The sequence below is a fragment of the Schistocerca nitens genome, chromosome 5 (genome assembly GCF_023898315.1).
Source record: "Schistocerca nitens isolate TAMUIC-IGC-003100 chromosome 5, iqSchNite1.1, whole genome shotgun sequence".
Taxonomy (NCBI): Eukaryota; Metazoa; Arthropoda; class Insecta; order Orthoptera; family Acrididae; genus Schistocerca; species Schistocerca nitens.
In genome coordinates, this window is record NC_064618.1 from 599,850,854 (window position 1) to 599,877,247 (window position 26,394).

General features: G+C 42.3%; 1 protein-coding gene across 1 annotated transcript in view; it reads right to left on the reverse strand.

The window, feature by feature from the left end:
- Nucleotides 1-26,394, reverse strand: part of LOC126260602 (nephrin-like) — a 769,721-nt gene that overhangs the window by 39,814 nt on the left and 703,513 nt on the right. Inside the window, exons 11-12 of the mRNA XM_049957938.1 lie at nt 15,593-15,889; nt 6,793-7,086 (exon numbers count right to left, since the gene is read on the reverse strand). Of these exons, the coding sequence (XP_049813895.1) occupies nt 6,793-7,086; nt 15,593-15,889 (591 nt within the window). The remainder of the gene's footprint in view (nt 1-6,792; nt 7,087-15,592; nt 15,890-26,394) is intronic.

Below are 26,394 nucleotides of genomic sequence, written 5' to 3' on the forward strand. Positions count from 1 at the left end.
TTAGTTTTCTTAACCTGCGACCTGTTGCAATGCCTTGCGCAACATAATCAGTTATTAAAAGTGTAGTTTCGAGTAGCACGTCAGCAATGGAGATGGAAATTAATTTTTGTATTACTAAAGTATTGCGATCACTACGTACCAGTGACGATGTTAGTCTTTCGAACTTTAAATGTACTGAAGAGCCTAAGAAACTCATACACATGCCTAATATCGTGTAGGGCCCCAGCGAGCATGCAGAAGTGCCACAACACGACGTGACATCGACTCGACTAATGTCTGAAGTAGTGCTGGAGGGAACTGATACCATGAATCCTGCTCGGGCTGTCCATAAATCCGTAAGAGTACGAGGGCTTGAGATCTATTCTGAACAGCACGTTGAAAGACATCCCAGATATGCTCAGTAAAGTTCAGTCTGGGGAGTTTGGTGGCCAGCGGAAGTGTTTAAACTCAGAAGAGTGTTTCTGTAGCCACTCTGTAGCATTTTTGGACGTGTGAGATATCGCATTGTCCTGCTGGAATTGCCCAATTCCGTCCGAAGGCACAACGGACACGAATGGATGGAGGTGATCAGACAGGACGCTTACGTACGTGTCACCTACCAGAGTCATATCTAGACGTATCAGGGGTCACAAATCACCCCAACAGCACACGCCCCACACCATTAAAGAGCCTCCACCAACTTGAACAGCCCTTGCTGACATTCAGGGTTCAAGGATTCATGAGATTGTCTCCATACCCGTACATGTCCATTCACTCACACACTCACTGGTCATACCGGACTCGAGAGTCCATTACCGCAGCAACGTATTTTCGCCATCTGTCCCTATCTTGGGCTATTTCCTTCCATTCACCTTCAATACCTAGGCTCCTCAAATCATTCTTCACATTGTCCCCCCATTTACGCCTCGGTCTCCCCACAGGACGTTTACCCTCTTAGTGCCCTACCAGTACTCTGCGCGCTGCCCTGTCCTCATCCATTCGAGTTACGTGACCCGCCCATCGCAGCCTATGTGATTTAATAATATTGATTATGTCAGGGCTTGAATAGAGTTCGTGAACCTCTTCTTTATGCAGTTTTCGCCACTCTCCGCTATTGTCATCCCTTTTTGCTCCGAAAATTTTCCTAAAAATTTTGTTTTCAAATACTCGAAAGGGCTTTTCATTTTGCGTAGTGAGAGACCAGGTCTCCCACTCATACAGCATAACTGGTAGAATAATAATGTTGTATATTCTAATTTTTAAATTCCTTGACAATATCCGTGATGAAAGTAATCTATTCAGTGAGAAGTAGCACGCATTTCCCGCCCGTACTCTCTGCTTCACTTCGGATTCAATCTCATTTCTCGAAGTGATTTCCGCGACTAGATACTTAAATGTGTTTACTTTTTCAAACTGCATGTCTCCATCTCTTAACATTTCCTGATCTACTGCTGTTGGCATTCGAGTAGTAACCAGGTATTTAGTTTTGTCCTCACTTATCGTTAGACTTACATCTTCACTAGCTTTGATTAACGCATTCGCATTTGCTGTTACAGATCCTTTCCTATCGCTAAAGATTTTTAGATCATCTGCATACCCTAATATCTTAATATTTCCATTTAACTCCACACCCTCTGAATTATCTGCTGCCATTCGTACAGTATATTCTAGGGCTAAATTAAAAAGTAGCGGAGACAGGGCATCTCCCTACTTAAGTCCGTTCTTTATTACAAATTCTTCTGACTCCAATTTCCCCACGCGTAATCTACCTTTTGTGTTTTTCAAACTCGCTTCTGTAAGTCTAACATACTTCTTTGGTATTCCAAGTTCCAAAAGAAATCTGTACAATTTTGATTGCAATACTGAATCATATGCTTTTGTAAAATCTATGAAAAGATTATGAACTGGTTAATTGTATTCCCATTTCTTTTCCAAAATTAGACGCAGGGTAATATTTGGTCTATAGTTGATCTGTTCCTCCGAAAGCCATCTTGGTAATCCCCCACAATTTGATCTGCATATGGTGTAAGCCTGCTTAGCAGAATATTCGAGAAAATTTTAGAACATACTGGTAATAGCGATATCCCTCTATAATTACTACAATCCATTTTGTCGCCCTTCTCAAAAATTGGGATCAACATCGATTTCTGCCACTCTTCAGGTACCATCTCTTTGTTCCATATTTTAGTTATCACTTTGTGAACTACTTCCACCAATTTCTGTCCCCCATTTTTAACTAATTATGCAGTTATGCAATCTGATCCTGGTGCTTTATGGTTTATCAATTTCTTGATTGCATCTCTTACTTCCTTTAACGTTGGCTCAGGTATCTGGAGTTCTTCTGTATGTATTTCGTACGCCTGCTCATTTCCTGCTTCCTGGTGTACATTTAATAGATGCTCAGAATACGCCCTCCGTTTGGTTAATATAGCACTGGGGTCTGTCAGTATTCCCCCGGCATCCCGTCGAAGTGCATTTGTCCTAGCCTTGAACCCCTTCCTATAACCATTTATGTCTAGGTAAAGTTCCCTAATGATTTTTGTTTTACTGTTTGTTTCCACTTTTTGATTTGATTACTCAAATAATCCCTCTTCTTTGCCCGTAGCCTACGACCAACTTCCTTTCTCATGTTTAAGAACTGCTCTCGTTTTGTGTCTCCCATTCTATCCCAATCTAATCGCGCTTTTCTCCTTTCCTCTACCAATTTCTTGCATTAATCATCAAACCACGGGTTCCTCCTATTCTTCTTAATTATACCTATTGTGACCTTCGCTGCCTCTTTGATATTATTCCTCAAAGTGATCCACTGTTTATTTACATCCTCTCTTGATCTTCGTGTGTACTGAGAGCATCAAACCTATTTGAAATTTCTATCATGTACCTTTTTCTAAAGTTTTCATCATTTAGCCTGTCAGTGTCGAACCTAACAAGTTCTGCATTGTGACACCTTGATGTTACAGTAGATAGCCGTTGGTGAACTTTGGCAACTACAAGAAAGTGATGAGAATCGCAGTCTGCTCACCTGAAAGTCCTAACATTTTCTATACTAGTGTGCCATCTCCTATCTACAAGAACATGATCAATTTGGTTTCGGGTGTGTCCATCCGGAGAGACCCAAGTTGGTTTATGAATGTCCTTCCTTTTGAAATATGTGCTCTCAACAATCATGTCTTTTAAAACAGCAAAATTAACCACCCCTGTGCCATTACCATTCGAAATGTTATGCAAACTTTCTTTCCTAATTGTAGGCCGGAATGCTTCCTCCTTCCCTATCTTCGCATTAAAATCACCTATGATTAATTTTATATTGCACGAGGAGAACTCATCCAAAAGTTGATCTAGTTCTTCATAAAATCCGTCTTTAACAACCTCTTCAGTGTCCTCAGTTGGTGCGTGTCCATTAATTACTATTCCACCAGACGGACAACACTATAACTGATAGTCGGTCGCCAATGAACCTCAAATCTCTGATTGCGTGTAGCACTTTTGTCTGTACTGCGAAATCTGTTCCGAAACTATGAGCTTCCGCATCTCCACAGAAAAATTTATAGTTACCCCTCTGTATGCTACCCTCCCCTTGCCACTGAGTTTCTTGAATAGCTTCAATGTCTACATCGCATCTATCTAATTCGTCTAACAATGTCTGGAACGTTCATGGCCTGTTCAAACTTAAGTAGGTTCCGCCCGGAGATCCGAATGGGAACCTAGTTTACCTCCGGAATATTTTACTTCAAAGGGACCCATTCCCATTAATGTTGCTGATTCTTGATGAATAGATTTGATAGTAAGAGGAGAAGAAACAGGGATGGTTCATCACGCCATCGCCTGCTCCCCACCGGCTGTCCGCAACTGCTTATTTTTTTGTATTCGCAGCTACCCTTCATATCTAAAGGCCGTATCCCCTATCCGCAACCTGGGGACGCGTTGTGCCGTGGTGGTAGGGGCCCACGAGATAGACATGTCCATTCACTCGATACAATTTGTAACGGGACTCGTCCGACCACGTAACATGTTTCCAGTCATCAACAGTCTAATGCCAATATTGACGGCCCTGGTTTTAGGGTAAAGCTTTGCGTCGTGCAGTCAAGGGTACATGAGTGGGCCTTCCGCTCCGAAAGCACATATCTATCATATTTCGTTGAATGGTTCGCGCGCTGACACTTGTTGATAGCTTAGAAATGAAATCTGCAGCAATTTGTGGAAGGGTTGCACTTATGTCACGATGAATGATTCTTGATGCGATCGACTGGCGTACTAGAGACACTGCCCAAAACGTCTGTGAAAAGCCTCGTCGGATTTTCACAGTGGTTTCCATTTTGCGACCGATCGTTTCTCACTTTCCAAATAGCCTTCGTGACTTTGGACATGTTACATAATAAGTACAGCTGTAGTAACAAACATTGACTATAAAAATACTTACACGAAAGAAGAACTTTCAAATGGTAACTGAGCTGTACAAAATGATGTAAACATGTCTGAGCACTTACCAACAGAGGATCAGTCTCACTATCATCGTTCACAACAAGCGAAAGCTGATATCTGTGTAAATTAATTTTTGTAACTTTGGAAGATTAGTGTTTCTTTTCTAAAACAAATAACATGTAACGACCAAAACTCTAAACTATAGTAGAGTTCTAATGTGTATTTTTTTATGTATGAACAAAATCCATTGAGCATTGGTACGCAGAACTGCTAGATTAGTAGTGTTGATTCACAGTTGCGAGGTGCACATTAACTAAGTTTCAGTGTTTTATTGCTCCTATTAAGTGAGAGCTTCAGCCATGCATTGTTCCAACATTCAGTGGTGTTGTTGGAATTATTTCCAATGCATCTGCGATCTGCAAAAATCAGGTGAGTTCGGAACGTGGTGCTCCTCGAACTACGTACGTACACTACGAGCTGTGCAATACATTGCATTGTCCTGGTGCTAGATGCTATTGGGAGGAGGGAAATCTTAGCCGTTTCGGAAATGCTTCCGCCCTTGGGCTGAAAGCCAGTCACTATGCTCTTTTTGACGGGACAAAGGACTGCGATTCCGAATTACCATAGCAACTGCACTGTTTTCCATATCCCCGCGACACGCTTTTTGTACCCTTTGCTGATAGTGCTCCCACCTGTGTTTGGTTACTGCACGTTGACATGTAACGTAAGCGGTGGACCGGGCAAAAAATTTAACTGTCTTGTTCAGTGTGTCACTGTGTCTTCAGATGTAGATTTTATTATTATTAATTTACGAATGGTGAACAGCATCTTTGCGTAGCTTATTAGATATTGTGCTAACATAGACATTTACTGCAGATACTGTATTCAGATAAAGTGAGTTCATTCTAAAGTCTATCCAGGTGACCTTATAGATGTAAATGAAACTACTGCATTATTCAAAAAAATGATTGTAGCATTCTAACAGCACAGAAAGTGTGAATAAAAATCTCAGCTCACTTAACAATAAATACGATAACAAATTGTTCAGGCAAAACTTCACATAGTAACACCAGTGAACATATCTGCTTGTACTATACAGGGTGAGTCAGCTGCCCCTGCCGATGTTGTTTTATGCATCCCCAATATTATACCTGGCCTTAAAAACACGTGAGATATTTTTATTCTCTTGCACAGTACGTACAAACTAACGGTCCTACAGAAACTAGAGTAGGATCTATTTATAGGAAATTTAACGCTTTCTGTACAGACCATACTTTTCGAGTTATCAGCAAAAAACTCCAAATGCTTCAAACTCACCCCCACTGTGACACTCGGCCTCCACAGTTCAGGATTTCTGGTATATTGTTCACGGCACTCGCTGCTAGCACTGTACAAAAATTTGCGACGTCACTAATTATTTCTCACATACGAAATTTTCGATCTTCATTGACGGGTCTTATTACGCCACCGGCTTATTCGAGGACTTAAAAATTACAAAACTGATCATTGTGAAAATTTTATCTAACAATTTTGTGAATTTTAACTGCTTACAATTTTGTGAATTTTAACTGCTTAAAATAAACAATTGCACTGCTGTATTCATATGGATTTTTTACTTCGAAACTGTGGTGCTTGTTAGCGTCGAGTTTGGATCGAAATGTCAACGCGAATAGTGCTATCGTTACGTTTAAAAAATTGGTTTTTTATTTCACTAATCTCACTGTCAAATCTACAGTAACGATGTTAACGAAATATCCGAGTATGGTAGTGGACTATTAGCCCTGTCAATACAGACCAAAAACGTTGAATATTGTGGGTAGATCGAGTAGTCTGGAATGTTCGTACAGTGGTAGGAGGGATACCACGTGCAGCATCCTGGAAATCTTTATTGGTGAAGGGTCACTGTGGGGTTGGTGTGCGTTTGCTGATCACTTTTGTGCATTTTTCTTGAACAGTTCGAAAACCATCGGCTCCAGCGAAAACGTATTCCAGAGAAAAATTTTACTACATTACATTTCTGAGAAATAAGGCTTGTTCATTTTTTCTGTAGTACTAACACTGCTTAGCGAGAGAGAGAATATGAATATCTCACGTGTTCAAAAGATTGGTTCAAATGGCTCTGAGCACTATGGGACATCTGAGGTCATCAGTCCCCTAGAACTTAGAACAGCATTCGAACCTGCGACCGTAGTGGTAGCGCGGTTCCAGACTGAAGCGCCTAGAACCGCTCGGCCACACCAGGCCGGCATCTCACGTGTGGTTTTCGAAGGCCAGTTACAACACTGCGGGTTGCATAGAAAAACATCAGTGGGGGGTAGCTGAATAAACATCTATAATGCAATCCTCCTCATTCGAATGAGTAACGCTGTTCTTCGCCAGAAGTGGACTCACCGCTGTTGTGCGGCACGACGTCTGGGTTCTTGTCGTCGATGCTGTCGCGGCTGCCCGCGACGCCAGCCCCCGCCGCCGCCGCGACGGCCGCCGCCTCGGCCGCCTCCTTGCCGGAGCTGTAGGCGTCGGTGAGCCCCGAGTCGCAGTTGGCGGCCTTGTCGTAGCCGCGCAGCCGGCGGCGGCGCCGCGTGCGCACGATGAGCGTCGCGACGGCGGCGGCCAGCAGCACGGCCAGCACGGCGCAGCCCGCCACCACGCCCAGCAGCGGCGCCAGCCGGCCCACGCCCGCCGACGCTGCCGGCACACACGCGCTGCCGCGTCACCTCGCCACTTCCGTGCCACCGCACTATTTTCTGTAGCGTACTCATCAGCACGAGCAGAAAACTAAGAACCACGTAAAGCCGACGCTATACCGTCGATGTAAAACTGTCGCAGCTGGATCGTTGCAGGTATCTCTACTCCGATGGTAAGAACAGGATTATACGAAAGATTGAGCATCAATTGGAAGAGCTGGTAGAGAAGTGTAAAGAGAAGTAATAAAAATGAAAAAGCACCGGTAGATATGATGTACATGTACGGACAAACAAATTATAGGCCTATTTCGCTTACGTCAATCTGTTGTAGAATAATGGAACATGTTTTATGTTCTCGTATTATGACGTTCTTAGATAATACAAATCTCCTTCATCATAACCAACATGGATTCCGCAAACAGAGATCATGTGAAACTCAGCTCGCCCTATTTGTCCAAGAAATTCACAGTGCCGTAGACACTGGCGAGCAGATTGATGCCGTATTCCTGGACTTCAGGAAGGCATTTGATACGGTTCCGCACTTACGGTTAGTGAAAAAAATACGAGCTTACGGAATATCGGACCAGGTTTGTGATTGGATTCAGGATTTCCTAGAAGAAAGAACACAACATGTCATTCTTAACGGTTCAAAATCTGCAGATGTAGAGGTAATTTCGGGAGTACCGCAAGGAAGCGTGATAGGACCTTTATTGTTTACAATATACATAAATGACTTAGTTGACAACATCGGTAGCTCCGTGAGGCTATTTGCAGATGACACGGTTGTCTACAAGAAAGTAGCAACATCAGAAGACTCGTACGTACTCCAGGAAGACCTGCAGAGGATTAATGAATGGTGCGACAGCTGGCAGCTTTCCCTAAACGTAGATAAATGTAATATAATGCGCATACATAGGGGCAGAAATCCATTCCAGTACGATTATGCCATAGGTGGTAAATCATTGGAAGCGGTAACGACCGTAAAATACTTAGGAGTTACTATCCGGAGCGATCTGAAGTGGAATGATCACATAAAACAAATAGTGGGAAAAGCAGGCGCCAGGTTGAGATTCATAGGAAGAATTCTAAGAAAATGTGACTCATCGACGAAAGAAGTAGCTTACAAAACGCTTGTTCGTCCGATTCTTGAGTATTGCTCATCAGTACGGGACCCTTACCAGGTTGGATTAATAGAAGAGATAGACATGATCCAGCGAAAAGCAGCGCGATTCGTCATGGGGACATTTAGTCAGCGCGAGAGCGTTACGGAGATGCTGAACAAGCTCCAGTGGCGGACACTTCAAGAAAGGCGTTACGCAGTACGGAGAGGTTTATTATCGAAATTACGAGAGAGCACATTCCGGGAAGAGATGGGCAACATATTACTACCGCCCACATATATCTCGCGTAATGATCACAACGAAAAGATCCGAGAAATTAGAGCAAATACGGAGACTTACAAGCAGTCGTTCTTCCCACGCACAATTCGTGAATGGAACAGGGAAGGGGGGATCAGATAGTGGTACAATAAGTACCCTCCGCCACACACCGTAAGGTGGCTCGCGGAGTATAGATGTAGATGTAGATGTAGATGATTACAATCTCAGAGAAACTGAATGATTTATTCAAGAGAATCAACTTCACAAATTGCACACATTGAGCACGTCAATAACGCTTTAGTCCAGCTCTGACCCTTATGGACGCGGTTCTTCGGCTTGGCATTGATTGACAAAGTTATTGGGTGTCCCCCTGACGCATATCGTGATAAATTCGGTCCGACTGTTGCGTTAAATGACCAAAATCCCGAGCTTAGCTGGTTGGAAAGTCCTGCCCATAATGTTCCGAGCGTTCTCAGTTGGGGAGAGGTCTGGCGACCTCGCTGACCAAGGTAGGGGTTTGACAAGGAGACCGACAAGTAGTAAAATCTGTCGCTGCCGAAATTTTATCTCAGTATGGCTTGCCTTGAATGGAAACAAAACGTGGCGTAGAATAACGTCGACGTACCCCTGTGTCGTAGGGCTGCTGCGGATGATAACAAAGGAGTACTGCAATGAAAAGAAAGGCACCCCCAAACTGCCAGGACGGTATGCCAACACTCTCCGGGGCGTCTTCAGACGCATCTTCAGTCTATATGCCCACTGACTGGAGCAGAATTGTCTTTACTGATGAGTCCTGCATCGAACTGAGCCCCGATAATCAGCGAAGACGTGCCTGGAGACATTTCGGCAGTAGTGGGATACCAGCCTGACTGTCGCCCGCCATATGGTCCGACAACCGTGAGTGGTGGTCCCGTGTGCCATTTCTTTTCATAGCAGAACATCTTTGGTTGTCATTCGTGACACACTTACAGCACAGCGGTACTTCGACGGTATTCTACGCCTCATTTTCTTGCCATTCATGGTAACCTATCCCGGCCTTACGTTTCAGAGCGACAATGACCCACATCCACACGGCGAGAGTTTCCACTAATTCTCTACATGTTTGCCAATCCTGCCTTGGCCGTGTCACCGGATCTCTCCCAAACTGAGAATGTTTGCAGCATTGCGGAAAGGGCCCTCCAAGCAGCTCTGCATTTTCACGTTTCAATGTGTAGACCGGACAGAATCTGGCACGATATCCCTCAGGAGGACGTCCAGTATCTCTGTCAATCAATGCCAAGCCGAGTATTTGGCTGCATGGGGGCCACTGATGGACCAACGCGTTTCTGACTTGCTCAGTCTGAGAAGCTCTTCCTCTTGACAAAATCATCCAAGTTTTCTGAAATTATAATCGTTTGCTTGCCTGCACAGGCACATCACATCTACCAATTTCCGTCCCATTCGGATAATTCCTTTGTGGTACGTCTTTTTTTTATCTTACAACGTGCAACAACAGGAAAGTACTGTCTTGGAAGTAATACTGAGTCACTGAAAGCTTTGGAAAGTCAGGAGCACCGAGGACAGTCAATACACATGAACTTTATGCTTAACAAAGGTAACATAGTCTTTACTGAAAAATGTTCTACATTACAGAAGTTGCTGAAAACGGCAATCAGTACATTCAGTACAGGTATAAAATCCCCGTAGAATATTCTGACTCTCTCTACTAGGTGCACTAGGTGTCGCATGAACCTCATCAGACTCTCCTCATACCCTGGTGAGAAGTGTGTCTTTTTCTGACATTGGTATCACGTACACGATGCTTGCCCTCACAAATACAACCCGAAGGGTCATGAGGTGTCAGATCAGCAGAGCGATGTGGGCATGTAATTGGACTTCTCCATCCATCGTCTGTTGCATTGAGTCTAGTTACATTCACACCTAATAATGCATGTTAAATGGTACATCCTCAGACTGTTCTAGCTAGAACACTTGCAACGTCCAATAAGGTTCGTGGGATGCCTTGAGTAGTTTGTAGATGTGCGATAATTGTATACGAAGATGTTTTGGTCGCTATTTTAAACACCTTCTGTAACATACAACATTGTTGAGTAAGCAATACACTACCTTAGCCAACATTAAGGTGCATGAACATTAATTTTCCTCGCTGTTTCTGAGGATCCAAAGATTTCATTGCGTAAGGATCACTTCGAAGCCTATAATTTCATGTTCCAAAGTTGTCATATTTCGACAACTCTGTCAGTGCCTCCAGTATGTGCGCAACGTTTAGAATCACTCCGTGTATTTCATTTTTAACGCTGTAATGCACGCATCTCATTACGAAAAAGTTTCACTGTTGTAAAATTCATGGCGAAATTATTATAAAACTGGATGATATAATGCGTGCAGTAGCCGATGGAGAATGAAAAAGAGAGAAAAACGAAAGTTTCCTCCTTTAAAGAAATTATATTAAATTACAATAAGTGAAACAGGGCCTTAGTTTCACATTCTAATGATAAGCTCTTATTTTTCAGGAAATAAACGAATGGGACTTCAAACAGTAAGTTACGCATTATAATTACAGAACAAATAACTTTTGTCAGTGCAGCATTACACTTCAAAAGTGACACAGATATGCAAATCTTTTTCCACTTCAACAGTCACCAAAACTCTGTAAACAACGGTCGCAACATTCTAGGAACAGTTCAACTCCTCTACAGAAGAAATACCCCTCCCTCCTCTTCCCCCCTCCCCCCCCCTCCCACGCCTTGGTAACGGAGTCATTCAAGAACGAGTCTGTCAACATCATCAGAAACTTGCGTGGCGAGTGTGGTCGATGTCAATGGCCTTACGCCCCGATCGAGATCATCGATGTCTACGCGGACTTGTTGAAACCGACGGCACCATTTCAATAAAGCTGGACACGACATTTCACCTGATAGATATACCGCCAGAATAATACGTTGAATACGTGTGCAATGGAGACTTGCGCACAACTTCAGAGTGCGTTTGCAGTTGCCGCACAGTTTCAGTTCTACAATGTGATGTATTTGTCATCCCTACCACAAAATAACTGTGTCTACGAAAAATCCAGAATAGGTTATCTCTTCCGAAAAATGGTCGTAGAGCGGGACGATGCATGTAACTTACTTTTAGAAGTCTTCTCACATTTGAGACGCGTACCTAAGATCTGGAGCAAATCTGCAGTCGGTTATTATGTCAACACAAGGTTTTTCTATTCCTCAAAGTACTCGTATTTATCGCCAAAGTATGGTATGTATTTTAGTGTTAGACTTTCTAAGAACTTTTGCCGTTCTAAGTAATTTTTGTTTTCAGTTTAGCTAGAGTTGAATACCTCTATGATTTAACAATTGCTTCCAATTTGTATTACGAATTTCCTGCAAATCCTTCCCTCTTCTGTACTGCTCACTCGTCATTTAATAGTTAACACTCGTAGACTACGCTTTCTTTCATCTTCTCTTTTCCCTAGCGCTCATCCCATCTAGTACGGTACTGCTTTTTTCAGCATTTCCCAAACTTTCCATTTATTATTTAACGTTGTGACTCTACAGTCGCCAAAGTTACATACGGGAGGGAACGAGTATGTGTAATCTGTAGAGCTTGGTAACTTTCTTCTGTGTTACCAGGTTTGATTCCATTGAGAAATAGTTGTGTACAGCGACTTTAGCCTATTTTTAAAGAAGTAACGGGTACAGCAATCAGTCGCAAATAATGTCCATTGCATAACCAGATTTCGGTCATTGTGTTGCCATCTACAGTGCAGTTGATATAAGTTAAAACATTAAAACCACATACATGCACACAGTCCCAACTAGACTATATGTGTAGGATGCAATATTTTAACTTACATTTGCTACACTGAAGATGGCCACTCAGTGACAGAAACAATGACATACAGAAAACGTTATCTGGGACTGGTTGCTGTACCTTTTACTAAATTGTTCTGCCTTTTAATGCATTTTAACTATTTGTGTGTTCTCTGTGGCGGATTCTGGGAACAATACAGAATATCTGGTTAAACGAGCGTGGCAAACAACCTAAGTACCTCACTCAGGCTGACCGGCGTACTAGCCCACATCGTTAATACGATATACGGAGTCGATCCCTGTCGCTCATTTTCGTGATTCGAAAGTTTGCGCGCTAGATGTTCTGTTTTACGAACACAAGATGCGTCTGAAAATATCGGTGAATAGTGTCAAAAATGAATGAAACATGAGTTGCGTTTTTATTGGTCTTAAAAGTAAGCATCATTACGCACAATAAACTTCTGATATTGTTTGTTAACCTGTAGGAAATCGTCACCAGACTCATCTCGTGAAATAGGCCGAAGCAGTGTGGTCAGGTGTGTTAGATATCCGCAACGTCTGCTCATCCTCTTGATCAATTGCGCTTACACACTCTTTTGTTATCTTCACCTCTTCTGATCTCGTTATCAAAGACAGCCATCGATCATGCTCGAGCACCCGTCGCACTTTCTTGACGTTGCCTTGGACTGCACGCGTTGATCCAAACGCGGCTCATACTCGACACCAACCTTTCCCTCTCTAAAGCCTTTAAGCAACTCACACACTTTTAACTCACTGCTTTAGCAGCGTGCGCTTGCACTAACTTTACATGAGTCTCCGTTGCCATTTCCCTAATTTTAAACCAAGCTTCCCGTTAACACATTACCCCATTTTGTGCTCCATTTTGCAATGACACTATCAGCACGGACTCTTGCGGATGAACAGCAGCTGTATTTTAGAGTGAGAGCACATGGGTTGAAGATAATCAAAGACAATGTAAGCATAATTATTCATGAAAATTCGCTGACGTTGTGTATATCCTACAACGCGTTACCACGATAATTCGAGCGAATTCAGAAGAAGTTTGTTATCACTGATCGTGATTGTTTTGAAGGCGAGCTAATCTATTTTGTTTGTAACTATTCTGTCCTTTATTTTTCACACGCACTTTGTATAAAGTATAAAGATACTAGAGAACCAGGAATGATCGGCATAATAGGTTATAAAATGAAACGTTTACTCTGTAGCAGGGTGTGAGCTGATACGAAACTTCCTTGCAGATTAAAAATATGTTCCGGACCGAGACTCGAATTCGGGACCTTTGCCTTTCGCGGACATCGCTCTTCTCCTTTCTTTCAGGAGTGCTAGTCTTACAAGTTTCGCTGGAGAATTTCTGTGAAGTCTGGAAAGTAGGAGACGAGATACTGACGGAAGTAAACCTGTGGGGACAGGTTGTCTGCTGTGCCTGAGTAGCTTGCGAGCGAAAGGCAAAGGTCTCGAGTTCCAGTCTCAGTCCGGCACACAGTCTGAATCTTCCAGGAAGTGGCCAGCAGTATGGCACGCCCCGAGATGACACTAGCGGAACATAACAACGTAAGATGGTAGTGTACACTGTTCGTGAATCTGCTCTTCAAAAGACGCTTAGCTATCAATGAGTACTGCCACAAACACACTTCTTCCTCTCTTTTTCAAGTAGTTTTACCACTACTGACTCAGTTGGACTCCACATATCAGTTGTTACAGATGGAAAAGCTGTGATATTTGTCCCTAGAAAAGCGCATTTTCTTTTTTCGCCAGTGGACCAGATGGGATGCTAAGAAACTAACATTCGTACGGGGCTGCTGAGACAGCTTCCTTATCAGAATGCATTTTCTTCCTTCGCAGATAAAACATCCCTTCGCAAATGGTATGTGAGAGTGTTTGTGGGTCTGGTTCGGTAGCTGCCCGCTCAGAAAGGAAGGTTACTGACTGAAGGGGCCTCTGTTCGATTTCCGGCCAGGTCGGAAATTTTTTTTCCGCTTGGTGACTGGGTATTGTGTTGTTATCGTCACAACTGCCATTCCACAATTGGAATACACTATGTGACCAAAAGTATCCGGACATCCCCAAAAAAATACGTTTTTCATATTAGTTGCATTGTGCTGCCACCTGTTGCCAGGTACACAATTTCAGCGACTCAGCGGTCATTAGACTTCGTGGGAGAGCAGAATAGGGCGCTCCGCGGAACTCACGGACTTCGAAAGTCGTTTGGTGATTGGGTGTCACTTGTCTCATATGTCTGTGCGCGAGATTTCCACTCTCACAAACATTGCAAGGTCCACTGTTTCCGATGTGATAGTGAAGTGGAAATGTGAAGCAACACGTACAGCACGAATGTGTACAGGCCGATCTCGTCTGTTGACTGACAGAGACCGCTGACCATTGAAGAGGATCGTAATGTGTAATAGGCAGATATCTATCCTGAACATCACACAGGAATTCCAAACTGCATCAGGATCCACTGCAAGTACTATGACAGTTAGGGGGGAGGTGAGAAAACTTCGATTTCATTGTCGAGCCGCTGCTCATAAGTCACACGTCACGCCTCGCTTGCTGTACGGAGCGTAAACATTGGACGACTGAAGAGTGGAAAACGTTGTGTGTAGTGACGAATCACGGAACACAATGTGGCGATCCGGTGGCAGGGTGTGGCTAAGGCGAATGCCCGGTGAACGTCAACTGCCAGCGTGTGTAGTACCAACAGTAAAATTCGGAGGCAGTGGTGTGACGGGGTGGTCGTATTTTTTATGGAGGGGGCATGCGCCCATTGTTGGTTTGCGTGGCACTATCACAGGGCAGGCCTGCATTGCTTCTTGCTTTCCACTGTTGACGAGCAATTCGGGGATGGTGATTGCATCTTTCAAAACGATCGAGCACTTGTTCATAATGCAAGGCGTGTGGGGATGTGGCTACACGACAATAATATCCCTGAACTCGACTGGCCTGTACAGAGTCCTGCCTGAATCCTATAAAACACCTTTGGGATGTTATGGAACGTCGACTTCGTGCCAGGCTTCACCGACCGACATAGATACCTCTCGTCAGTGGAGCACTCCGTGAAGAATGGGCTGGCATTCCCCAAGAAACCTTCCAGCACCTGATTGAACGTATGCCTGCTAGAGTGGAAGTTGTCATCAAGGCTAAGGGTGGGCCAACACCATACTGAATTCCAGTATTACCGATGGAGAGCGCATCGAATTTGTAAGCTAGTTTCAGCCAGGTGTCCGGATACTTTTGATCGCATAGTGTAACTGCGTGGACACGTACCGAAAGCCACCTTAAAAAAAAGTTTCTGGGAGAGTACCTGCTCGCCGCTCTGGGGGCTGCAGCGTGTAGGCGTGCAGGGTGACGGCGCGGCTGCGGCCCTTGCTGTTGGCGGCGAGCAGCGCCACGTCGAAGCCGAGCCCCGGCTGCAGGCCGCTGACGGTGAAGGCGGGCGCGCGCGAGCTCACGTTGCCGACGAGCGCCTGCGACGCCGCGTCGTACACCTCCATCACGAACTCCTGCGGCAGCCCGCCGTCGAAGCCCTCCGAGCACTCGACGTGCAGCGAGTCCGCCGTCTGGTTCACGATGCTGCAGTTGTGCGGCGGGTCGGGACGACCTGGCCACAAACGTAGCATGCACAGAGTGTTATACTTGTAACCACGCTCTGAGAACGTGTCTTGTTAGTAATTAGATGGAAAGAGGAAAATGGGAGCAGCGGTGATTCGCAGTTATTGGTTGGTTAACTGTCCTCACCCATTGTAGCTACTTATTGTTTCCGAGTACAAATGTTATGAAACAAAAGTTTCTTTGAGCACTTCAGCATATTCGGCACGTTCCAAGAAGACTCAGACTCATAAATTACTTCCACGGATTGTAGTGCGAAAATCACAGAAATTTAAGCTCTCTCGGACACGTTAATACGATGTGTCCACCTAGAAAAAAGTGTTCGACAATGTTACATGGTGCAAGTTGTTCGAAATTATCATATAAATCGGCTTAATCTGTAGGGAAAGACAGGTAATACACAATTTGTATAAGAATTAAAAAGGAATAATAAGAAAACATGACCAAGTCTCACAATTGACACTATGTCTTAGAAACGGTGGTCAATTCTCTTGCAGTAGATAAACAATCACAACCTCCACTCTGAGAAGCTACTGCTTTTTCTACTTAGGTGCTGGATAGAAGCGGAGAAAGGCTGCATCAGTGTCTAAAGCCCTTCTTAATGCAAGCTCTTTCTTCTTGTAGCAAATAAACAAAACTGTTTAAATCACAACTTATTTTATTAATGACGGAAATAAAAGAGAAGTTTAGAACTGGCACTGAAATTCAGGTAGAAATGGTATCAATGAGAGGAGTTGCTGTGACACAGCTATCGTCACTGAAAGTGAGGATGAGCTAAAAGGAATACTAAGTAGAAAGAATAATCTAGCGAGCAGAGGATATAGACTGACGGTAAACCGAAGAAAGACGATATTAACGGGCAGCGCTAGAAATAAGACAGTGAGAGACCACCACTAGTAGGAACCACGAGGAAGACAAGTTGAAGGAAATCTGCTACTTTGGAAGTAGAATAACCCATGATAGGCGAGGCAAGAAAGAAACGAAAAGCAGTCTAGCACTGGCCCTAAGGGCATAACGGTCCAAAAGAAGCTTAGTAGTATCAAATATCGACGTTAACTAGAGGAAGAAGATTCTGAGGAGGTAAGTTTCGAGCACCCCATTCTATGGAAGTGAATCACGGACTGTGAAGGGGTCGGAAGAGAAGGTCGAAGTTTTCGAGATGTGCTGCTACAGAAACATGTTGAAAATTAGCTGGGCTAACACGATAGCGAATGAGGGGGTTCTCTGCAAATTCGGTGAGGAGAGAACATGTGGAAAACATTGACAAGAGGAAGGATGGGGGGGGGGGGGGGGGGGATACGTGTTAAGACGTCAGGCAACAACTTCCAACTTGAAATAAATATGACAAACTAACTACACTTTGTACGTACTACATAGCTACAATAATCTGCTTCATGAATGATTTGCATGTAGCTGCAACACACAGTGGTGAAACTCTTGTGCGTCAGGGTTACGTCATTCCTATGGTAATATGGTACAAGTGACGTGATCAGATTGCGTCATGTCGTTAAGGCTGACGGCTGCTCACAAGGGATTCTCGGATTCGATTCCTTGCGATTACCTAATGTTTTTCTGAGGTGCACGCTGTGATGGTACCCATGCCCGGGGTCGGTAAAAATAAAATCTGAGCCCCCACTGAATGCAGCATGACACAAATCTAACTTGGTGATTTCGTCAGCAATTTGCTTTATAGCCGATTAAGAAATAGTATCGCAACATGTCTTCAACTGGAACATTCAACGTCTACAGTGAAATGGAAAACTGCTCGATACAAGCAGTGAAATTGGCACAGGATTCGGCGAAGTGGTAGGAAAGTGATTGGCATGCAGGTCTGTGGAAGCCGGATGACATTCGTCCATATAGTTTTTTCTTCGTGAAACGTTTTCTGTTTATGGAAACTTTAAGGGACAAACGTTTGAAGGCCGACAAAATTTCAGCTTTATATTCCATGTAACATTGTGACATAACTTTATTAAGGAGGGATACATCTCGCAGCTGATCACTGCCAGGAGATAGTTTAGAAACTAGTGAAGGATACGACTCGTTCTGGAATATTTGCTTCACCACATTATTCCACTACAATATGGCCTCAATATAACAGCCTCCTCTAGTCGTGGACAAAGGAAATTTCTCGGAAGGGGATATCAGGGGAGTGCATACTCCTGTAGTCATTACATAGTTGGAGATCAGCTGCGCTACCCAAACAGAGGGAAACTCAGCGAGTGCCAGAGGTTTATGGAGAGAACTGAATAGTTGTGACAGCTGACGATGGAAAGAACATTATAATAAGAGTCCTGCACTAACAATTCATTCTGTAAGCTTCGTCAACCCATTTCAGTTAGGAAAAGCATAATTGACACTAATTGCATTGGAACTTTCAAGGAGAATACTATCTAAATAACAGTGGAGTGAGATTAATGTCACCTTACGTGACTGTTGTTCTAAGAAATTATTTGAAAGTTGAGCATTAATGTCTCGACAGTAATAGTAACGCATAGTTTGTTTACTTTCTCAAATATGAAGTAACTTAGACTTATCGTTTTTTTTTGTATTTTGGATGAAGCACACTTATAATAGTGCTTATAATATTAGTGCCTATAGTATTAGTATAGGTGCAAAGGTTAGGACTGGTACACCTTCCTGGCAGTGACCCTCAATCTTGGCGTGCGTGGGTGAGCGCGATGGTCGGCAGAAGAAGGAATTCGGCCTTGTCGTATAACAGACGTTTGAGACTCGAGGAGGGCTCGTAACGTGCAGGCAGCACTCGTGTGCACTCTGTGAGGCGCAAGTTGACCGTATGTAGCTTTCTCGCGATCTGACAGTCATGGGTTCCAGTGGACAGAGAAGAAAAAACTGACAACAGATTGTTCTACATCACAATGTAATTGACTTGTCGCAAAATTCAGGAATGCATCAGTTCTGGACCATTGATGCTAGCGACCAACCTAGTTTCAAGTTTACGTTGTTCGCCGACGCCAGCATCACGAGAGGCTGTAACACTGATGTGCAGACTGATCTTCAATTTAAATTTTAAATCCCTGAGTCACTTCTGGAACCCTGTAGATTCTATACGTTAGACTAAATTACTGACCGAGGTTGTTATTACCAGGGATAGATTTATATTAGCATGCTCGAGTAACATGAGTGAGATACAGAATTTAACAGATTTATATCAAATTTCATTCCTTTGGAAAATTTAGGAGTATTTGTAGGTTAAAAAAAAGCCACCTTGCATGGTAATAGACCTTCAGTTGGGTATTCTTATAGTTGCAAGTCATTATTTAATTTGAATGGTGGCACTAAATAAGTTAACTATTGAAGGAAAACTGCTTTTAATTTTATGTTGTTGTATATTGATCTCAATGTGTCAGCAGTTCAACGCTGTTCCAGCAGTTGCTATTTCATAGTGATTTACAGTGGTTTTAAAGTTTTATTTTTCTTCTTTGTACTTTTAACAAAATTAGCTGCAAATTGTTTATTTCATGTTGATTGCGTAAGTTCCGGCAAGGTTGTTTCGGCATATTAGCAAGTGTTCCTGTTGACATTATATTTATTTTTCATTTTATTCCATCTCTATGTACAAGTAATATGAGATTTTATCTTATATTATATTCTCGTCTAGATGGAGTGAGGTCCATAAATCATCTTGGAACTTAAGTTCTTTTATGTACTATGTTGCTGACATATATCACATACTTACTTTCGGCACACTATACAAAAGAACACTTCTAAGATTATTTATGGATGTCATTCCTGCTAAACGTAAGTACAAGATGACATAAAATCTCACCGTTCTATTACATTCACAGATGAACCATCTCTCATTCTACAACTGTTACAAAATGATGCGAAATTTCACTATTATTATTGAAGTAAATATATGACCTATGTTAACAATATAGTGAATAAAATAACTTAAGTCCAAAGATGATTTGAGGAAGCCACTCCACTGAACATAAGAATAATATAAGACAAAATCTCATATTTCCGTTACACGGGCGTAGAATAAAGTGATTTGTGAATGTTATGTCAACAGGTACACATGCTAATATGACATATGCCGAAAAAAGCTTGTCGTGAACTTATGTAATCATCAGGAGATAAACAATTTGCAGATAATTTTGTCAGTGTAAAGTGTAAAGATGATGTCATATTATGACCTTATGGAAGCTGAGGGTCCATCAGAGAAGAGGTTATTTTATTTCTCTGTTCTACTTACATCGTCTGAGAATAAATATGTGAGCATATATAGTAGTGTGCTACGACGTCTATGTATGCTTGTGCTCAAGTTCATTTCAATGTTACAGTGTTCACAGCACGTTTCACAAAACTAATAAACTTCAGTTATTATCGAGCAAAGTGATTCAGGCATGCTAAATTCAGTACAGTAATCGCAGGGAATATTTGCATCAGCAAGCACGTTACAAAATTGCATAATCGAGCTGTACGCTCAGCGTTAGTTACGCACAGCATTTCTGTAATTAACTGATATTGCAGTTAAGTTTGTCCACATCGACTGGTGACCGTGTTATTGCAAAACTGTACAAGTTCATTTCAAGCAGCTAAATTATTCACCCAGTTGTAAATATGTATTTCCTTGAAAAGTCAGGGCCAAATTTAATCCCTTTATTCACCAATAATTCGTCATTAAGGAGATTGTAGTCGGGTGAGTTGTCATTGTCCTTCTGTGTTTTATATGTTGCACTTCGATTTGGCAGAATTAGTAACCGATGGCTGTGCATCCGAGATTTGTGGGTAATGCGACTTAACCAAACCGAGTGTGTGGGCGTTGCAGGCGGACAACAGAAGCAGACAAATCTAGACAAATAAGCGCTCTGAAATTGTTTCGCAAATGCTAAGTGACAAAATACAGAGGCTACATAACACCCCTTTCAAAGTAAAATGTAGAGGCGTATTCCAGATAAACTCATAGGGAATGGACAATATCATTAGGAGAAAGCGAAACCAATGTGGGAGTTAGAGTAGGATAATAATAATAGTATGACAAAGGGACATCCTAACGTCAGTAATAACGTACCTGAAAAGATCTAAAAGGAACAACCCACAAATAGAACGTTTAGCGTTTGTGGATGACGTAGGTGCTGTCTCAGACTCAGTAGAAACAACCACAACACAAAAAGTACGCTCAAAGAAGAAGATAATCCAAAAGTAAAGGATATTTTAATCAAACCGGTGACACTTGGTGCCGCAGTTTGTTATAATTCTGAAAGTCTATTTCAGCTTTGGAGCCCACTGAACTAAAATACTGGAGTCCGCTGTTTAAACAGTGTGTTATATCCACTGAAACACAATTCAGTGGCAGTAAAGTGTCAAAATAGATGCAACAGATGTGTAGATAGAGATAGCGACATATCTTTCAGTTATTATATGTAGTTTTCTGCATAGACCATAGCACTATAGGGTAAGAGCAGACGTAACACCAAGCCAAAGGTTTGATGATTTCTCTAGCTGAGTGGCAATCACCTTAGAAACTACCCCAACGGAATAGCGCACAATAGCCACAATGGTAAATAGGCCTAAATAAATAGAGAAAAACAGTTTTAACTTTGAAAATTTGTACTGACAGACAAAATAAGTTATTTGTGCAAAAACCACACGTTAACTATACGTTATAATTATTTTTTTCAAAAACAATTATTTATTGTTACCGGAAAAAAGTAAGGTGAAATATTTCCAGATATTTTAGGCACAGTTTCCTCACAGTCATTTCCATCCTCACCAGTAAGAGCACTCTGTTCGTGGTCCTACATTGCTTATCCTAGGCCACTCTCAATGTAGCAAACCGTTTCAGGAAACCAGCAGTCAACCCATTTCCAGTCATTCAGGTTTCCTTATTAAAATTATGAGAAAATTATGAGAAAAAATATTCCTTTCGGGCAGTTAAAATGCTGTGTATAGTAGATCTTTACCTCACATACAGAGAAATCTTGTACAACAACAGATGGTCGTAAATTTGCCTTCTTTCTTTTGATGTAAAAATGACTGAAACTCTCCGGACACCTTTTTCTTGCCAGTATTCAACTTTTGTTCACATTAATAACAGTAGGAACAGAAGGAAAATTTATGCTTCACGGCGGGTGTAGTGGCTACTGGCTGTCCAGTGTGTCCTCCTAGACGCCTTTTCACAGAAGGTGTTTTCAGCTGGCGAAGGCCACCGGTGAAGCAATGGCCGACACGAGAATTGGTTGCTAAGTAACGACTTTTACAACACAATTATGTTCGAACCTGTTAAGTAATTTTTTAATAATTACAGCCGGCCGCGGTGGTCTAGCGGTTCTAGGCGCGCAGTCCGGAACCGCGCGACTGCTACGGTCGCAGGTTCGAATCCTGCCTCGGGCACGGATGTGTTTGATGTCGTTAGGTTAGTTAGGTTTAAGTAGTTCTAAGTTCTAGGGGACTGATGACCACAGATGTTAAGTCCCATAGTGCTCAGAACCACCATAATAATTACATTAAATCCGCACTTAACTTACATGACAGAGTCTCAAGACCACACACAACGTGACTACGAGAAACGCGACGTCCTGTCTCTTTCAAATCGATAAGCGAAAATGAATGTGTTTCGAGTAACACAAGTGTGCAGTTTTCGTACGACTGCAGCTCTATATGGACTAACAAATCGAAATGGCCGCTACGCCCGCAATGGCCCTTACGCCCACGCTTCTCCAATTCCGGAATTATTTAACTTACAAAGAAATCATATTTTTTATTTCTCTCAGTATCATTACGCTAAGTGACACGCTGGTGAGCAGCAACACCATGACTTCCGAAAATAGTAACGTGTTAGTGTATCTACAGTTCTGGTAGAAGCTTCAGATCGCCATACCATGTAACCTACGTATGGCATTAGAAATCCGCGCCATATCGCTTGATTATCGTAGACAAATCCGTGATGGTTCGTGGACACGTAAGTGGCCCTAGCTGAAATTAGTAGAGAGAGACAAAAGAGAAGGAGAGGATGGAAAGTGCTAGATTATTTATTACTGTTTTAGTTCATGTAGGTGATTTTCTCTTGAATGCAATAATCTTTGTTTACTAGAGAAGATATCCATGTTAGCTTTAGATGCTGACCAATTAAGCTATGAACTGCTCTTTGACGATTATTTTCATTTTCTTGCATTGTTATTTGATTATATATCAATAGCAGAGTATTCAAATATTTCTCCTTGTCGTTCTCTATGCTATACCTTGTTTCAAGGCCCTGACTAGGTCATCTGTGTGGACGTTGAATGGAGTTGGGGACAGGTCACATCGTAACCTAACTCCAAGTGGTGTTAATATTTGTTTATATATATTATCTCCATCTTTGATTGTAATTTTTGTCTCTTTTTAAGGAGTTCTAAGAGAGGTAATTAGATGTGTTGGACGCCTCTTTCTTCCATAACCCGTCACAATAGGTGCCAATTAATTTCGTTAAAGTCTTTTCCATAACCTGAAAATGCTCTAAGTAAACTTCATTCCTTTTGTGTGCCCGTTGTTTAAGACAAAAAAGAAAGCGGGAAATGCAGCATCGTTCTTTGATAAATTATATCCACTATCCTAAAAAGATTGTTGAGATGGCGCAATTCACTATTTAACGTAGTGTTATAGACGTTATAGCCTCTGTTAACGAGGCTAATTTCTCTACAGTTGTTTAGGTAGGTTATGTCGCCTTTCTTGGATATGGAGAATATTTTTGCCAAATCACACTCATCAGGTTACTTACCTGCAGCTGAATATATATTAATGAGATGTGGCACATATTCCTTCAGTTACAGACTTCCGTATTAAAGCAATTCGGAATTTATTCCGTCTGTGAATGTTGCTTTCCTGTTCTTCAACTTTTTTGTTGCTAAATCTTATTCATAGCAAGGCCTTACTGCGTTGGCTACACTATTTCCCCTCAGTTCACCAAACTTAAGCTTCATCGGATGTGGCCGGCACTTCAGTGGGTGACCGTCAGGACCTGCCGCCTGCTATTCGCGGTGGGGTGCATTGTGCGCTTGTGGCCAATTGAGGAGCTGCTTGACTAGAACCCAAGCCAGGCGAGCGGCGTGATGACCTCTTGTCCCTCCGTACCTGCAAACGATAACGCATGCGGGGTGAGAGTGACACGGTGATCGAACGGTCGGCACCACTGGACATTCTGCTGCTTGTTTGGCCCGAGTTTCACACCTTATTCATCCAGTTATATGAGATCGGTGTTTCAAGTGATTGTGCAAATGTCACCGAGAGGGATAGGTCACTGGTTAGAACACTGGACTCGCATTTGGGTGGACTATGGTTCAAACCCGCGTCCGACCATCCCGATCTAGGTTTTCCATGATTTCCCCAAATGTCTTACGGGAAATGCTAGGATAGTTGCTTGGACAGGGGACAGCCACTTTCCTTCTCCATCCTTCCCTAATCCAAGCTTGTGTTCCGTCTCTAATGACCTAATTGTCGATGGGACGTTAAACACCGATCTCCTAATCCTCAGCAAATTTCGCAATACTCTTCAGCTGCTGAGTGTTCAACCCTGTGTCTTTTACGGTGATGTTCCAATCGTTTTAAATTTTTGTTTTTTAACTGGAGAAAGCTTTGCATACTTTTCCATTTACCTGAGAAACAGAAACCTGTTTGCTCCAGCAGCAACAACTACAGTAACCGAGTGCCAATAATTACTAACTGGTGTCGAAAATGGTTGTGAGAGTAACAGAAATAATATAAGCAGGGGAAGTATAGTTGTCCTGGAGGCATGCCTGAAATAATTGTAAATAAAACTATTAATGTTTGCTTGTCCACAATTTAAAATCTGTTCACCAACTGCTTTCAAATTTTCACACAAGATTTCATTTGAATACATACATGTTTTATTCACCCACTGGAGTGCCGTATGATGTGTAAAATGTATGTATTGTATAAATAATAAATAAAAATGTAATACACATATGTAAGGAAGATTCAGCTTCTCCTACATGTGGCGTTCTTACAACCTGCAGTATCTTTAGATCACGTGAGATTTTCATTTCTCTTTGTCGCTACACACAAACTATTAGTCCAACAGCAAACATAAAGAGGAACCTTTTGTGGGCTAGTTTATTTAAAATTTCATACTAGGATACGATTTTGCTGGAGGTGACAGTTTTCGAGTTATACAAGAAAATCGCATTTGAACGTCACTTTTTCTTGGATAGTTCGAAAACTGCGGCCTCTAGCGAAACCATATTCCAGTACGATATTCAACTACATTAAATTTCCTACGAAGAGGTCCCCTTAACTATTTTTTTTAAGACTAGTAGCTTGCGAATAGCGACCGAGAGAACATGAAAGCCTTGCACATAGTATTTGAATATGTTGCGGGTTGCATGAAACACACAGTTACAGGCACCTGCAGTGCCAGGTACACAGGTTGAACACTAATAAACCGACAAGATGCAAGACTATATTTCTGATTGGACAAGATCTAAACACGTACTATGGACATCTACTGTGTGCACGCGCTATGGACATCCACTGTGTGCGTGCGACGAGATAGAATCTTTCCAGGATGTAATACGCAGCTGTACCGCATCCACATCGCAAAAGTTTATCAAATTAGCCTTCATGGCAATTCAAATCTAATCACGGCAGCCGTTACACAAGGTGTAATGTCTCTACATAATTGTAATATTCCGGCTGCGAGTACCAGCGATGATGCGTAATATGATACGACAACACTCTTTGCTCTAACGACAACTCTCTTTGCTGAAAAAAGAGGAGCATCTATGTTTTTCTTGTAATTGTTGGAGATAAGTTTGCGTATAGAAGTAACTTGAAATGCAGAGGTCAACATGTAATCGCGATTATCAAGAATAAAAACTGAATTTGTGGAAAAGGAAGGTAAATATCTTTACGAACCTTTGCTCGATGTTTGATCCTCGGACCTTCATAATACTATTAATGTGTTTAGCTACAACGTGGATAGTGATTTCTTAGCGAATTAACAATACTGGGTGAATCTGCTACTATCTGCTACGACGCGCAATTACATCGCCGTCAGCTTGTATGCTCAAGACGTTCCCTAAGCGACCAGTTTGTTAGTCAGAAGATATCATACTGCCACTGTTGTTCAACCTTATCATTCTGAAAGTGTTACCAGAAAAGAAAATCTTAGGGCGACTGTGAATATTGTAGCTCCTAAGGAAGACGGTGTCCTCATCGCGAGTTGTAGCAGTTTTTCCCGACTTTGCCTGGCGTTCTCTGAGAACCGGAGAAGCAGAAACCTCCGACCGCCAACTCATCCTGTACCTAACCCATTCCCTCTTTACAGCAACCACGAAGAAAACACATTCATCTATAGTCAAATTTTTTCACAGACTGTTTGTATTAGACAGGTAAAAATTTTATAATTTATGCATGTTGGCAAAAAAAAAAATTCAAAAGAGACTGTTTCCAATGCAGCACCTGCCTTATCTTCGTCAAAGACAAAAGTCAAAGAGCAAGTAATTAATTAATAATTTTTGTTTTTGCATAGAT